Below are 15,941 nucleotides of genomic sequence, written 5' to 3'. Positions count from 1 at the left end.
CGTTGAGGAGCTGCCTCTGTGAGATCCAGCTGTAAGGCATTTTGTTAATTAATGATTGATGGGGGGAGGAGGGCCCAGCCCATTGTGGGTGGTGCCCTCCCTGAGCTGGTGGTCCTGGGTTCTATAAGGAAGCAGGCTGAGCAAGTCATGAGGAGCAAGCCAGTGAGTAGAACCCCTGCATCAGCTTCTACCTCTCAGTCCCTGCCTCCAGATTTCTGCATAAATTCCTGTCCTGGCTTCCTTCAGTGATGAAAAGTGCTGTGCAATAGTAAGCAAGATAAACCCTTTCCTCCCCAACTTGCATGTTGGTCATGTGCTTCATCCCAGCAATAGAAACCCTAAGAGAAGACCTTTAAGTAAAATGGGCAATTCTCTAAGAAAATAAGATTCCTAATCTTGATTCAAAAAGATGGAGGTGGGAGATGACTCATATGGCAAAGGTACTTGCTCCCAGAGCTGATGGCATGAATTCAGTCCATGTGGTGGAGGAGAACTAAGTCCTAAGAGTTGTCCTCTGACCTCCACATGGGCACTCATACACACATGTCATTTTTACAAGAGTAAGTTCTTAACAGAATAGAAAACTGTGACCTTGGAAAAATCATCAAAGAGTCACTGTGCCTCTGGAGCAAGGAGTTTCTTTTCCGTGCCAATTAGGAAAAAAAAAGGCCTCCTGGAGAAAATGGGCGGAGAGTGGAAACAGGCAAGTAGCTAATATATGCCTATGAGCTAGTGTTCAGTTCATTGGAAATCAAAACTATGTATTAGAAGCCCAGTTGCAGAACAGGAGGATCCGGGGTTCAATGCCAATGCTGTCCTTAGTTAGCTATGTAAAGTTCCAAGACTGGTCTACTTGAAACCCTTTCTCTAAATAAATAAGTAAAGTCAGGATACATGGGGGGGTTTGTTGTTGTTTTTTGGTTTGAGTTGGTTTGGTTTTTTGAGACAGGGTTTTTCTGTGTAGCCGTGGCTGTCCTGGACTCCCTTTGTACACCAGACTAGCCTCCAACTCAGAGGCCTGCTTACCTCTGCCTCCCTGAGTGCTGGGATGGAAGGTGTGCCTCAGCATACCAGGCCAGGGCACGTGTTTTCTATCAGTGTGGAAGATAAAGATTTGACTTTGCAGGTGAGAAGTCACTCTCCTATTGTAACAAGGTGAATAAAAGCCAGGCGGTGGGGGGGGAGGGGGGTTAATGGTGCATGTCTTTGATCTCAGCACTCTGGGGGAGGCAGAGGCAGGTGGATCTCCGAGTGCAGCCTAAGAAGTCCTCTCCAACTGCCTATCTTTGAAGTTGGACTATATACTTACTACTTTAATAAACCTCTTAGGAGCGCAAATAATATCTTAATCACACAGGAGAATGTACTTGCTTCTTAGGTTTACCAAGGAATTTGTAGATGAAAGATGTAGTAACTGTGGTTTAAAATTTTTCGAGGCAAAACCGCCAAAATATGTTTAAATCTACATCCTGAGTATATATGACTATACTGTATCCACTCATGGTTAGACTTTTAGAGACATTATTTTAAAAAATGCTTTCAGTACGTAATGCTTTCCCCTCCGCAGAGGATTAAAACTGTTCAGCGCCTGCGGAGTGTAAAATTGGCTAGGAGTGTGCGCCGCGCAGTCAGTGGGCTGATGACCCGCAGAAATTAATCTGCCCTAAGCAGCCAAGGGCTCCCGGCGGCCTGAGTTAGGCAACCCGGCGGGGCGCCCAGCGCGCCTGCGCGGCGGAAGTGCGGGCGTGGTCACGTGGCCGCGGGGGCGGGGCTGGGCGGAGCTGCTGTGAACCCGCTCTGAGGGCGGTGGCTTACCGTGCTCCGGAGCGCGGGGGCCTGCACCCGGCTGGCGCATGCCTGTCCCCGGCCGGCCCGTGAGGCGAGCGGCTGCGGGCACGAGGCGGTGGAGGCCCGGGGCAGCCGGAGAGCGGCCGGGCGCCCCTCGGGGAGGCTGGACAGCCCAAGCTTGGCGGAGGGCGCTGCTCCGCCGCCGGCGGGCATCATGGCATCGCTGGCCGACCGGGTCCGGGGCAACGGGCGCATCGCCGCCGGGCTCCTGTTCAACTTGCTGGTGTCCATCTGCATCGTGTTCCTCAACAAATGGATCTATGTGCACCACGGCTTCCCCAACATGAGCCTGACCCTGGTGCACTTCGTGGTCACCTGGCTGGGCTTATACATCTGCCAGAAACTGAACATCTTTGCCCCCAAAAGTCTGCCGCTCTCCAAGCTCCTCCTCCTGGCCCTCAGCTTCTGTGGCTTTGTGGTCTTCACCAACCTTTCTCTACAGAACAACACCATAGGTACCTATCAGCTGGCCAAGGCCATGACCACGCCGGTGATCATAGCCATCCAGACCTTCTGGTACCAGAAGAGATTCTCCATCAGGATACAGCTCACGCTGGTGAGTAGCCACGGTTGCTGCTGCGCGACCGCGTCCCTGCCAGCTACCTGGACGTCTTTCACCCCGGGAAAACTGAATGCACCCTGCTTATAGCCCGGCACCCCGGGAGCTCATTCCCATCATCTTAAGACCGTCCGGCTTATGTGGGGAGGGGTGGAAAAAGCCATCTTGGCACTCCGCTGGCTGCTAGTGTAAAAGGGTGTGTTTCTGTGGGGTTTACAACTACTGTTCGATGGAAATCTTCAAATGCTGTGATTTGTGGGGTCGGGAGGGGGGAAGCTGCCTTAGATAGAACAGTTCAGTGTGTCAGGATATCCGCGAAAGCTTAATCTGAAAAGAAAAAAAAAGTCCTTTTACCTCCTGGGAATCGAACCATGTATGGATAAACATGAAATGGTTTACCATAATATTGTGCTTTCAGCGGCATACTGCTGGGGTGCCTTGTATTTAAATAAAAGGATATTCATTAAAGTAACATTAGCACTTAGTTTTTAATATTTCAGATGGTAATGCTTTCCCTCTTACATGTTTATATTCATTTGTTAAGTACTGGTTTGGGGGTCCAAATCTGTATAGTATGTCCTTAAAAAAGCACAGTGCATGGATTCATTATTTTCTCCCAGATGTAGAGTTGTATGTGAATGTCTGTAGAGAATTACACTATTTTACATAAGATTGGAAGTTTTCCCAAACAAAGAAAACATACAGTTCAGTGTTCCCCAAAGATGTGTTCCATAAGTTTTGTAAGACATGATTCTCGAATTTAATCTCAATAGCAATTTGCCTCTTTTTCTTTACAGATTCCTATAACTGTAGGTGTAATCCTAAATTCTTACTACGATGTGAAGTTTCATTCCCTTGGGATGGTGTTTGCTGCTCTTGGTGTGTTAGTTACATCCCTTTACCAAGTGGTTGGTAATTTTTCTTTCTTTATGTGCCTTCTTAGCAGATTTCGTAAATTTTGAAGCTGTAACCCAAGGTTTAGAAAATACAGTATAGAGACAATAGACTGTTGGAAAGAAAGCAGAATTGATAAATTGTCCTGGTGAAGAGAACAGAGGAGACAGAGAAACGTGGGTGTGTGATGCTCACCAAATGCCTGTTTGTAAGTGCACAATACCCATGCTCAAGCAAAGTTTGGGACAGATGCGTTCTTTGGTTTTTCTTCTGGGAAGTCTTTAGAAAATGAGTAGTAAGGCTTTGCTTCCTAAGTTCATTGGTCATATTTGTCATTTACTCTTTAATTATAAAGTTGCTCTGAAGAAACACATACATTTCCAAACACGAACATGAAAAAAATTCAGATGTACATATTTTAAACTCAGAAGCAGTGCTGGTGTTACAAAATGTGCTTATTGGCTTTCAGTAATTTGTCTATATCAATAGACTGTTTCTCAGTTTTTAAGTTTTTGTGCAAACACACTGCCTTGCCTGTGGTTAGTTAAGTTTTTTTTTTTTTCATGGGTTTCACTTCATTACCATAAGTTCCTAACAGGCTGGTTTTTGTGTCCTGTGTAGAGGGGAGAAATAACAGGGTATAGGGAACAGTGAAACAGTATTCTCTCTATACTGAAAACCTTGGCCTGGAAATTCTGGGTGTGCCTGCATAGGGAGCCAAGTGTAACCAGTGTTACCTCTGTCACAGATCACCAAGGTGAAAAAGGAAGGCGTTCTAGTGAGGAGTATTAGGTCAGTTCTACACCCAGTACCTTACTCTGTGCTGGCAGTAATTGTCCCAGGAACATTGTTAGAGAAAATAGTACACCTTGGGCAGAGGGTGGGGTCCCCTGAGGATGGATGAGGGCACAGCCTCTGTGCATTCTAAGCAAGCTCTGTACACTGAGCTAAAACTCACCCAGCCTGCCGACAACTTCAACAACTGCTTCTGAGCCTTCTTTGTCGTCCTGGGGTCAAATCCAAGGCCCTGCACACACTAGGTTAATATGCCAGCATTCAGCTATACCTCCAGCTATACCTTTTTTTCTTTTTAACACTATTCTTATTTTGTTCCTATGTACATGTACCATGTGCATACACATGTACCGGTCACCTGTGCATATAGAGGTCAGAGGGCAACTTTCAGAGGCCAGAGTCTGTTTTCTCCTATCACGTGGGTCCCTAGGATGGAACTTTGGTAGTCAGGTTTGGCAGCAGTGACCTTTACCCACTGAGCCTCCTTTTACTTTTTGTTGTGGTTGAGTTTTGTTTGTTTTGTTTGGGGGCAGTTATTTGGTTGGTTTTTGTTTGTTTTGTTTTCTTGAGACAGGACTGTGTAGCCCTGGCTGGCCTGAAGCTCACTGTGTAGATCAGGCTATCCTGGAACTCACGGAGATCTACCTGCCTTCCAAGTGCTGGGACTAAAGGTGTGTGCCACCATGCCCAGCTCTCTTTTTACTTCTCAAGAAAGGATTGTAGACATGTGTTACCACACCTGGTTTACTTGTTAAATATTAGGATTTCTTTTACTCCATATTTTTTTGTCTTGTTTTGTGGCCATTTTTGTTCTTGAAATTTTCAAATTTGCGGTAGATTAGAATCAAAAGGTTCTATATCCCTGCTGTTGGCAATGAGCTTAATCAAGGAATGACTGAAGACCAGCAGGCAAAGGTTCTGTCACAATAAACAGCAACTATGTCAGAATAGGTGGACACCCCATCTCCACTCAAAAAAATTCCTTGTAAACAAAATTATATCTGCCTCTTGAATCCTAACTGGGTTTCTTTTTTTTATTATTATTATTTTTTATTTTATTTTTATCAGTTACATTTTATTAACTCTGTATCCCAGCCGTGTCCCGATCCCTCATTCCCTCCCAGTCCCTCCCTCCCTCCCTCATCTCCACCGTGCCCCTTTCCAAGTCCACTGATAGGGGGGACCTCCTCCCCATTCATCTGATCCTGTTTTATCAGGTATCTTCAGGACTGGCTGCAAAGCCCTCCTCTGTGGCCTAACAGGACTGCTCCTCCCTTCGGGGGTGGGGAGACCAAAGAGCCACTAACTGGGTTTCTAAGTTATTTGTTTTTCTGCTGCTGGGAACATTAAGAAGAGGTGAAAGACGACCCTTCAGCTCTAGCTGCAGAAAGATGGTGGGGTTCTCAGTTTGACAGACATTTCCTTTATGCTCACCCTTGAGAACAGAAAGAGGAAAGGCAGCTGCCGTGCGCCCTTTAAGACGCACACACAGACTCGCACGTGGGTAGCTAGCGGAGGTAGTATCCCGCCAAGCTGAGGAAAGTGCTGAGGAGCACGAGGAAGAAATGTGACGGGTGAGGTTAGACTAGAAGGGAAGTTAATTTAAGGTGGAGGCAGAAATTTGCTCAGCAGTGAAGTGGTGAGGCCCGGCCTTTCATGTGTGTGGAAGCACGGAGCACGTGGGAGGACCTGATGTGCTCAGTGGGCCTAGGATATAGGTGTGCGGTGGGAAGGTGATGCCGAGGAGCTAAAACCAGAAGGCAAGGTCTTGCTGTCACTCGGAGGAAATGTTGTTCTGCAGACGCCAGTAAAGGAAAATGTTTAGATTGGGAAGAGGCTTTATGGTAACTTCTATTTAAGAAAAATCACTCTAGTGGCAGTGGAGGGTACAGTAGAGAAGGAAGAAAGGGTGAGGAAGCTGGGCTAGGGCGGAGATGTGGGCATAGGACAGTGAGGGCCTTTGGGAGGAAGAATTAGAAGGACCCAACTGACAAGGAGCCAAGACAGTTAAGGAGCTGGGTCTCTGGGAGAGAAGATAACAGCAAAGGGAAGCTCATTTATACACAGAAGGAGCTTGATCTTAAACATGCAGACTAAGCAAAAATGGCCAAGACACTGTGGCACCTGAGAATTTATATTCTCAGGGTGTTGGAATGAGGATGGAGGTCAGTGCGTGCCCAGCATGCACGAGGCCCTGTGTTCTATCCCCAGTACTTGGAAGCATGTTTTAAAGATGCTCAGAGAGGAGGTCAGAGCTGTCTGTGGGTGACTGCAGACAGGAAAACATGTCAGTCAGATGGTACTGTGGGTGTGGCTTGGGAGGTGGTGGGTCCGCTTAAGTAGGGTAGGGGAGGAATGGTCACCCCAAGCTTGGTTGGGACAGTCATATGGCAGTCAGAGAGGCTGCCACAGGCAGGAAGGTGAGCCAGCACTGTCTGCAGCCTTCCTGCTTTTGCTCACAGACGTGAGCGGGCTGGAGAAAAATTGGTTCTTTGTCCTTCACACTCCTAGTGAGAGTCCTAGTGAAAGCTGGCGGAGTGTGGTCACATTTCCTGTTTTTGCATTTCGGTTGGTGAATTTCTATAGCCTTGCTTTCTATAACAGAATTCCAAGATTTAGGAAACAGAGGTCTATAGCAGTTGTTTAAACGCCAGGCTGTCCCTGCCAGATCTCATTTCAAGCTCTGGGCTGAACACTCTCCAGAGCCTCTCTTTAGTCATATTTGTGAAGGATTTTAAGGATGTGGATATACGGTTTTGAAGTTGTTGCAGAATGATACAATATTTTAGGGTTTCCAGTTACTCCATGTTCCCAGGTAGGAAAGCTGACCCACAGATAAGTTCCCTGGAGAGAAAAATGTCTTGTGCCACTGAGTGGGTTTAAAGTGGCTCTGAAGTCCACATGCCTTTTAAGCCACATCCTGGGAGTCCACTTGAACTAAGAGAGGTTCTGGTTTATTGCTCCATGGTTATCTCGTCCTGCCACAGTCGTTTTTTCCTTCCATTTTTATGAAGAAAGCAGACAGGATCTTGCATTTCTGTCTACACTTGTCACCTAAACTTCTACTCCCTCCTTGTTTTTCTAATGCCCCTGAAGCATGGGACATTTACTCGTGGGTGCATTTACTTTGCACTATTTAGTAGAATCAAGAGAGTAGGGGGGTACCGTTCTCGTCTCTAAGGCTTTGAGAAGTCAGAAATGATCATATACATATCCATAGAGCGCCATTATCTGAGTACTCCAGGTCCCTGATACCGCCCCACTCTTTGAGACCTTGTAGAATCTTGAGGTGTGTCCTCTTCCCCTAGCCTGACCCTGTGTTGCTCTGACCAAAAGAAGCTTTTCTTCATACCTGACTTGTTTTATCTCCCGATTTTCAGTGGGTCGGAGCCAAGCAGCATGAACTGCAGGTGAATTCAATGCAGCTGCTGTACTACCAGGCTCCCATGTCTTCGGTCATGCTACTAGTGGCTGTGCCCTTCTTTGAGCCAGTGTTTGGAGAGGGAGGACTCTTTGGTCCCTGGTCAGTTTCTGCTTTGGTAAGTTGCAGTTGTTTCGGTGCCTAAGACATTGGAACAATCACCCCTTTCCTAATGCAGTTTTGGGATTTTGGGAGCATAATCTCAAACCTATCCTCACATTTAATCCCCATGGTTACTCTCTAAGGTAGGCAGGATAAGGATTATTTTCAAATGAAGAAACTGAGGCACTGGAAAATGAAGGGACTTGCCTAGAGTGGGGAACTGGACACTGGCAAACCAGGCCGCTGTTCACATTTCCCAATGCCTGGGGACTGTTTCTGTCTCTGCCAAATTAGTCACTATATCTTAATTTGATGGTTTTTTTTTAAAGTGTCATTTCATATAAATACTACACTCATTGTATAGCTCTTGAATATATATATATGGGGGGGGGGGGGGAATGTCCCAGAAACCTAAGATAGCACTTTACCATTTTTTGGTTCTGATCTCCTGCCTTGAGATTCACGTAGAACCTGTTGTCCACTGTTGCATCAGTGATGTAGATCTCAAGAAGCATTACCTGGGCTGCAGACTTCTTGGTTTAAGCTCCCTCATAGGTAATGGGACAGCAGCCTGGCAGAGTGAGCGAGGAGCATGAATCAGCTCTAAATACTAGCACTGTTCCTTACAGTGTGTAGTCCTGGCCATTCCCTCTACCTTGTGTGCTCTCAGCTGTAAAAAGGGGTACTGTTTGTTTCTCCACATGCCTCATGGGTGTCTATCTAGAATATCTAGAACAGTTTTGAGCATATGAAACATTTATACTGTAAGTTTTGGTTATCACGATTTGTGTATGTGTGGGTGTGGGTATGCACACCTCAAGTGGAGGCCAGAAGTTGATACTGAGTGTCTTTCTCAGTTACTTTTGCAACAGGGTCTCACTTAGGCCGCAGGGATCATTCTGCCTCTACCTCCCAGCTACTCCCAGCCTTTATCTAAACTCAGGAAGTCAGGCTTGACTACTTCAGCACTGAGCCGTCTCTGAAAGCATTATGTCTATTATCTTCAAGGACTTTCTAAGTCCTTTAAGGGCAGGTGCTTAGTATATGTTCCTCAAAAAGCATGACCTCATCTCGTAGCTATTCAATAAACATTTTGTTTGTTTTGTTTTGTTTTCCGAGACAGGGTTTCTCTGTGTATCCCTGACTGTCCTAGAACTCACTCTGTAGACCAGGCTGGCTGCCACCTCAGAAAGATCCAACTGCCTCTGCCTCCCGAGTGCTGGGATTAAAGGCATGCACCACCACGCCTGGCTCCAAGTTGATTTTCTAATCTTTTTTTTTTTTTTTGTAGGGTGCTTGTTTGTTTGTTGTTTGTTTGTTGAGACATGTTCTTACTGTGCATCTCTGACTGGCCTGGAACTCTGTAAGCTACACTGTAAGCAGTGATCCTCCTGCATCTACCTCAATATATGGAGCTGGGATTACTAGCATGTGTCATCTTGTGTTTAATGGTTGAAGTTTTCATTTTTGAAAACTCCTAATGAGACATACTTATTCCTGGTTATAATGTATTCTCTTGGTTTATTTGTAGCTTATGGTACTGCTGTCTGGAGTAATCGCTTTCATGGTGAACTTATCAATTTATTGGATCATTGGGAACACGTCGCCAGTCACGTATCCTTTCCATGTACTTTCAAATGTATATATTCTTTGTTTCCCACGTGTTACTATTGAAGTTAACATTATTGGGTAGCCTTTGTTAAGTGGGCTGGGCTATTTGAACTTCTTTACTGTTGTATGTCATTAGTGTGGGTGTTTTTCTGCATGCGTGTCTGCACATGCACGCCTGATGCCTTTGAAGGCCAGAGAAGCCATCAGATTTCCCTGGAACTGAGGTTACAGGTGGCTCTGAGCCACCACATGGGTGCTGGGAATCTAACCCGGGTCCTCTGAAAGAGCAGCTAGTGGTCTTAACTGCTACGACATCATTCCAGCCCCTATTTTAATTTTTTAAGAATGCCATTCCACATTGGTGTCAATGGGACTTATGAACTGAGGAAATGAGTTTGCTTTCCATAAAGGAACACTTCTGAATTTTCTTAAGTAGTAGTTTTCTCTTATAAAAAACTGACTTAGCACCATGGCTTGCTGATAGTGGGTCTAAGTGATATTTATTGAATATATAGAGGAATGGAGGCTTAGAGTTGAGTCACTTTTTGGTATAATTTTCCATCTTCAGCGTCTGAATTTGGAGCGTCTGTATTTGCTTGGAAATAGGTATTCTGTTTTCGAATACATCAATGTTCGTAATATTCCAGTTTTTTTAAAAATGAAGTTATATATTGAAGGTCAAATTCCACTGCTAGTTTTTAGCCATCTGTCCATCATTCTCTCTGTCTTCGCATTTCACTTTGCCCTACTTTCAGGCAAATGTGAAGAATGAATTTCCTCCTATGAAAGATAGTTTAGTATTGTCCTATTTAAAGAGTATGCCGAGTTAAAGCTAGCTGTGGTGGTGGCTCATGCCTGTAATCCCAGGACTTGGATACTGAGGCACGATTTTCATGTGTCTGAAGCTAGCCTGGGCTATAGACTGAGATCTCATTTATAAAACCTGGAAAAGAAAAACAAGTGCTGATTTATACAAATGAGGAAGTACTGAGATGTACAAACAGCCTGTTTGCCAAATATTAGTAAGTAACCGTGATCATAATTTCTTTCAGAAAGCTGGTCCTTTAAAACTGAGTTAGACAGTGTGGCAGCAGGGACCTGAGAGACCTGAGGAGCAAGGGCGCCTGTGCAGTTGAAGCAGGGTGAACGCAGGAAGCAGGGCAGTGGCCTGAGAGGCAGGGAGAGCTGGAGTGGAGCTGTCACGGGAGAGCTGTGACTGTGGGAGGCCACTGGAGCTTGCAGCAGAGATAGGGCATGGTCTCATGTCCTCAAGTAGATATCTGCAGGGCTGACTGGGGGTTTCTCACCTCGTGCTATTCATGTTGAGGCCAGACTGCTTTGTTTGGAGGCCTGTGCTGTCCATGCGGCAAGGCGTGTGTCTTCCACTAGATGCCAGGAGCACCTCCAGTGCCACCCCATCCCAAGTGTCAAAAATGCCTGCAGACACTGCTCATGTGTCTGAAGAAAGTTGGACTAGAGGAGGTGGGAAGAAGGAAGCCATCAGGGAGCCACTAGCACCACCTTTGTGGGGTACAGGGGTGGCCCAGCCATAACAGAGGATCTCAATTTGGTTCTAGCACCCACCATAGGCAGCTCCCAATTGTAAGTCCAGCTGTAGGAGATCTGATGTCCTTCTCTGGACTACACAAACACACACACACACACACACACACACCACTACATACACTCACACAGACAGACACACATATAAAAAATTAATATATTTTCTTTATGTACCGGCTTATTATAGAGGTCATGGTGAGAAGTACGGGACTTAGGGACACATTTCCAAGTAGCATCAACAGGTTTACTGAACAGTTGCATGTGGAGAATGTGAAGCTGTGAGGTTGGGTCCCATATATATTGCAGTGGCTGTCTATGATGTGAGTGGTGGCCAAGATTACCCAGCAAACAAGTCAGAGAAAAGACACTAGGGCTGAATCCTGGGGCACCTTCAGTGTTCATAGAGGGGACCTAGCTAGAAGAGCTGAAGAGGAGCCCTGGAGGGGACAGGAGAGTGATGATGAAGCCATGAGAGGAGGAGGGGCAGGAACCACTGTGTGGGGAAGATTGGCACTTGGTCCCAGACCCAGTGAGGTAAGGCTACTGGCCATTTTGGCCCAGCACTGACCGTGTTGGCCCAGGCGAAGCCTGACTGGAGGAGGAGGGAGAACTGGAGCTTGTGCTCTTTGCTTTTCCTGCCTAAAAGGAGCCACTGAAGAGTGTCATCAACTTTGCCCTCCCTTTGGCAGGCCATGAGCCGCTTAGCAAGGCTGGGAGTATTTGAAGCTAAGGTGTGAAGACAGCACGTCATTGAGATGAGGCGAGTAACACTGCGGCATTGTGATAACCGTGGCTCACACATCCTCAGGTCTGTGCTTTTTTTGTTTCATGGACCACTCTCGTGTAGCCCAGGCTGGTCCCATTTATGATGTAGCTGAGGATGACCTTGACCCCTAATCCCCCTGCTTCAGCCTCCTAGGACCTGGGATACAAGCCTGTGTCTCCTTGCCCAGCTGTTTCGTTTTTGAAGCCAAGAAAAGAGGCTTTGACCAGGTCTGCCACTTCCTGGGAGCCTGAGCGTATCAAGCACCTGTGGTTCCACCGAGGTCGCTTATGAACTGAGGGACATAGTCAGCTCATTGTCCCCATCACTGCAGAGACAGTGGGGTGAGGAAACAGCAAAGAACCCGGGGCAGTGGCAGCTACCGTGCCGGGTGGTCCTGTCAAGCACACAGTTGGTAGCTCACAGTTAGCATGATGGTGCTTGCTGTATACCAGATAGTAATTATTTAATGCATGTCAACTGTGTAAGGTAGACACAAGATCCCACACTTAATAGGATAGGAAACTGAGGCATACAGTGGTAGCTACTTCTAAGTAGTTAAGAAGAATGCATAGGTTTGTATCATACATCTAAAGAGTGATGCCATATTACTTTAGGTAAATATATATATATATATATATATATATCAGGAGAATAATTTCTGAAGGATGTATGTAGTTTGAATTTTTTTTTTTTTAATATGAGCAATGGCTTGGGGAAAAACTTTAGTCCAGTAGTGAATTGCTGGCAGTAGATTAGGTTACAGCCTGTACTCTGAAGCTAAATAAGTCCACCTTGTTTAGACTCCCACATTTGAACTCTGCCGTTCAGTTATTATAGTCATTCCGCTGAGATGACTCAGCAGGTGTACCTTCCCCCAAGACTGACAACCTGAGTCCCATCTCTGGGGCCCGCATAGTGGGTCCATAAGTTGATCTCTGACCACCATACCTGTGCCTTGGCATGTGTATGCGCATGGCACACACATGACTACATAAATGTAGTAGGTATCCAAGTCTCCGAGCCTCCACAATTGCAGAATGAGGAGGGTGAGCAGCAGTGGAGGTAGGATGGGATCCTTACAGAAGAGCACGTAACAGAGCGGCGGCTGCTGCTCCCTCTCTGACTCCTCTCTCCCTTGGCCTCCTACTCTTAGGTGTACCAGAAGTTTTCACCGCTTCAGCTCCCTGGCACACCTCAGCTCATTGCCAGTGAGTTTGTTAGGGATGCCACTTCCTAGCGTAACCATAAACTGTTGTGCCTTGTTCTGAATGCCCTTCCTCCCATGTGTTCCCTCTTTGGAGAGGTCACCAGGAACAGTTGAGGTACTGTCTTGTCACTTTGGAGTGTGTACATATGTAGCTTAGGTCCGACCTGGAAGAGGAAATGCTGGGGCCAGCAAGGTGGCCCAGCAGCTAAGCGCACACGCTGCTCTTGCAGAGGACCTGATTTGGTTTCCAGCACTGATGGCAAATGGCCGCACCTGCCTGTAATTCCAACCCCAGGGAATCCAACAACCTCTTCTGGCCTCTGGGGGCCTCACACTCACATGCCCAAACTCCCACACAGACATGCACACACACATATATACAATTTTAATGCAATATCACCATTTTCAAATCTGTCAGTTGCTAAAGTCATGCCTGAAGAAAGTGCCAGCCTGTAACCAAAGTGTCTGTTATTTAAATGCATGGCAGCCATTGAGTGGCTGTGTGTGTATTAATGTGCGTCTGTGTGCCCTACCTTCAGCTCATTGCTCCTTTGTCTCCTTACCTGAACATCTCAGCTACAACATGTTTGGACACTTCAAGTTCTGCATTACCCTGTGCGGAGGATACGTTTTATTTAAGGATCCACTGTCAGTAAACCAAATGCTCAGCATCTTGTGTACGCTGTTTGGGATCCTTGCCTATACCCACTTTAAACTCAGCGAACAGGAAGGAAGTAAGAGTAAGCTGGTCCAAAGGCCCTGAGCTTTGGCAAAGAAAAGAAAGCGGCACCAAAAAGATGAGAAATGTCAGATTTCTGAGCCTGGAAAAGCTGCCATGCAGATGTCACTCAGTGACTTACAAAAAGTATTTTCTTCACAGATACAACAGTTTTTTGGTACCTTTTATGAATTTTATTTTTTAAAATCAAAATGGTTCAAGCTTCTTTTCAAATACTTTATGAGGTTGGAGCTGTCACTGGATGGGAGAATGCTTGCCTGGCATGCGTGAGATTCTGGCCTCAAACACTAGCACCTTCAAAGAAGATGGTTTCCTTCTACCAACCACAATAAAGGAAAGTTTGGTTCTATAGGAATGACAGCACTCAAATGTTGCAGGCACAACATGGCTGGTCAGTGGTCGTGCTGTCCCAAGAAGGGCAGATAGGAATCCTCCTGCCCACTCAGCCAAGGTTTCCCAGCGTGAGCTTTACTAGACTTCAGTCAGCGTTTAAGCAGTGCACGCAACTGAAGCCAGAGCCTTGCCCTTGCTGGACAAACACCACCATTGAGCTACACCCAGCCTCGTTATCACTGGGCAGGGTTGTGGTAATAGTTGTCTTGAGCCAGGCTCTCGCCATGTAGCCGTGGCTGGTCTGGAATTCTCAACATAGACCAAGCTGGCTTTGGGCTCTGCCACCACACCTGGCCTTTAGCTCCTGTGTTATTTTATTGTGGAACTGGAATATTTATACAAAGCACATTTTCATAGACATGGTCATAAAACAAATTGCAACTCTAAAAGTATTGCTTTTTTAGTAGAAAGTGGATGCAAGAAGTTCTTCCCTGTTGGACAGGGCATGGCTTGTGCACCTCTCATCAGCAGCGTATGGAAAAGTAGGGCAGGACTGCTTGAGCCCAAAGCCAGCTCAACAACATAGACTCTGCCTGTGCGAGGGTGAGTGTCTGGGGAAGTAAGTTACTGGGGTTGGTAGGAATGACAGTCTCATTGGTCCTCCTATGGCTTTGAGCTTACAGTGAGTTCTAGATACTGTATGAGGCTAAAAAACAAAACAAAAAACCCCGTGATTAAATGGCTCAAAGAAAAGCATAGGGCTAGGGAATATAGCCCCATAGTAGAGTACCTGCCTAGCATGCATGAGGCCCAGGGTACAATCTCCCAGCAACAACAAAAGCAGACTGTATGTGGAATAGAGTGGTCTCTTTATCCCGGTGACTCCTTTCCAGCTTGCTCGAACATCTCATCCTAGTGATTTCTAGCACGGCCTCCCTCCTAACGCCCCCTGCCTTCCACATAACGAAACAGTGTAGAGGGAGCGGTGAGTGGCACTGGAAACTGGATTGGATTATTCCTTTCATTTTCATGCAGAAGGTTGGAGCAAAAGCTATCCAAATTCTAGGCAGAAACGTGGTGAAAAATAGGAAAGATGTGAAAGAAAAGAAACAAAAGCACTAGCTAATATTTAGCTAGTTGTGTGAGGTTTCAGAGGAATAGCGAAATAATTTAGTAGAGATACAGAAAGAATACAGTTTCCAGCAAATAGGGTGCCGGGTATTTGGTTGCAAAAGTGTATGTCTGCCTTCCAGGATCTTGACATTTCACCATTAGAAGAAACACTGATGACCTCACAGGGGTCATATCTCTCTTGAAATAAATTTTCCTAAACACACACTTTTTGTGGGGGGAAAAAAAACACAAACCAGCTGAAGACAAAGAACCATGTCTGTACCTACATGTGACAATAAATTTAATCAATTTTTTTTTTTATTTTTTATTTTTTTTTTACAGAGAAAGGGAACTTTTAATGTCTCTTTTAACCAAATAAAAAAGCCTGGGTTTTATCCCTAGCACTGCCAAAACAAAAACAAAACCTTCAAGTAATCAGGAAACAGGCTGTCTGTCCAAGGAGCCACACACCTATATCCCAGGACTAAGGGGATGGGGGGCCTGAAAGTTCCTTGGCCACGTCGCCCACACAGGCCTACAGGGCAGCCTGAATTACATACTTAGGTCTGTTAAGAGGAAAGAAAGAGGAAAGGAAATAGACCTGTTTTAGGATTTTTTTTTCCTGGCCCATTTAAACTACAGTGTCATTAAATATGTATTTTGGAAAATTTCATTGTGTTGGTCTTTTGTGTATCAGTCTCCATGTATTCTTTTTTGTTTTTAAATCTTATTCTCAGTTTACAAGGTTGTGTTGTTGTGCTTAGACTTGCAAATCATGCTACCCTTACCATATGGACCTTTGGCATTATGGTCAAGAAACATTTTCTCTGTATATTTAAATTAATGTATAACTTTACCAAAAGGTAAAGAAAAGTATTCCAGCACAGAGATCATCCAGTTTCTGTGCATTCAGAGCAACTGAGCTGATTTGTGCTGTGTACAAACTCTTAGCTGTAAATGAAGCCTGGGGGCCCAGGGGCTTAGCTAGGA

At 45.7% G+C, this 15,941-nt stretch overlaps 1 protein-coding gene across 1 annotated transcript; it reads left to right on the top strand.

Moving 5' to 3' along the window:
• The first annotated feature begins 1,768 nt into the window (after nucleotides 1-1,768).
• On the top strand, nucleotides 1,769-15,619 carry Slc35e3 (solute carrier family 35 member E3). Its single transcript, XM_021658953.2, has 5 exons — nucleotides 1,769-2,404; nucleotides 3,205-3,315; nucleotides 7,477-7,635; nucleotides 9,151-9,233; nucleotides 13,343-15,619. Exons 1-5 carry the CDS (start codon nucleotides 2,003-2,005, stop codon nucleotides 13,527-13,529), a joined length of 942 nt encoding a protein of 313 aa, XP_021514628.1. The 5' UTR covers nucleotides 1,769-2,002; the 3' UTR covers nucleotides 13,530-15,619.
• The last annotated feature ends 322 nt before the right edge of the window (nucleotides 15,620-15,941 follow it).

The sequence above is a fragment of the Meriones unguiculatus genome, chromosome 2 (assembly GCF_030254825.1).
Source record: "Meriones unguiculatus strain TT.TT164.6M chromosome 2, Bangor_MerUng_6.1, whole genome shotgun sequence".
Lineage (NCBI taxonomy): Eukaryota > Metazoa > Chordata > Mammalia > Rodentia > Muridae > Meriones > Meriones unguiculatus.
This window is presented reverse-complemented; position numbering and strand designations above follow the sequence as displayed.

What these genes read in the sequence shown, in the direction of transcription:
- Slc35e3 (XM_021658953.2), top strand. Translation starts at nt 2,003, where the DNA reads ATGGCATCGCTGGCCGACCGGGTCCGGGGCAACGGGCGCATCGCCGCC. An exon ending in TTACATCCCTTTACCAAGTG is followed by an intron (nt 3,316 to 7,476) that starts GTTGGTAATTTT and finishes CCCGATTTTCAG; the next exon opens with TGGGTCGGAGCCAAGCAGCA. An exon ending in CCTGGTCAGTTTCTGCTTTG is followed by an intron (nt 7,636 to 9,150) that starts GTAAGTTGCAGT and finishes GTTTATTTGTAG; the next exon opens with CTTATGGTACTGCTGTCTGG.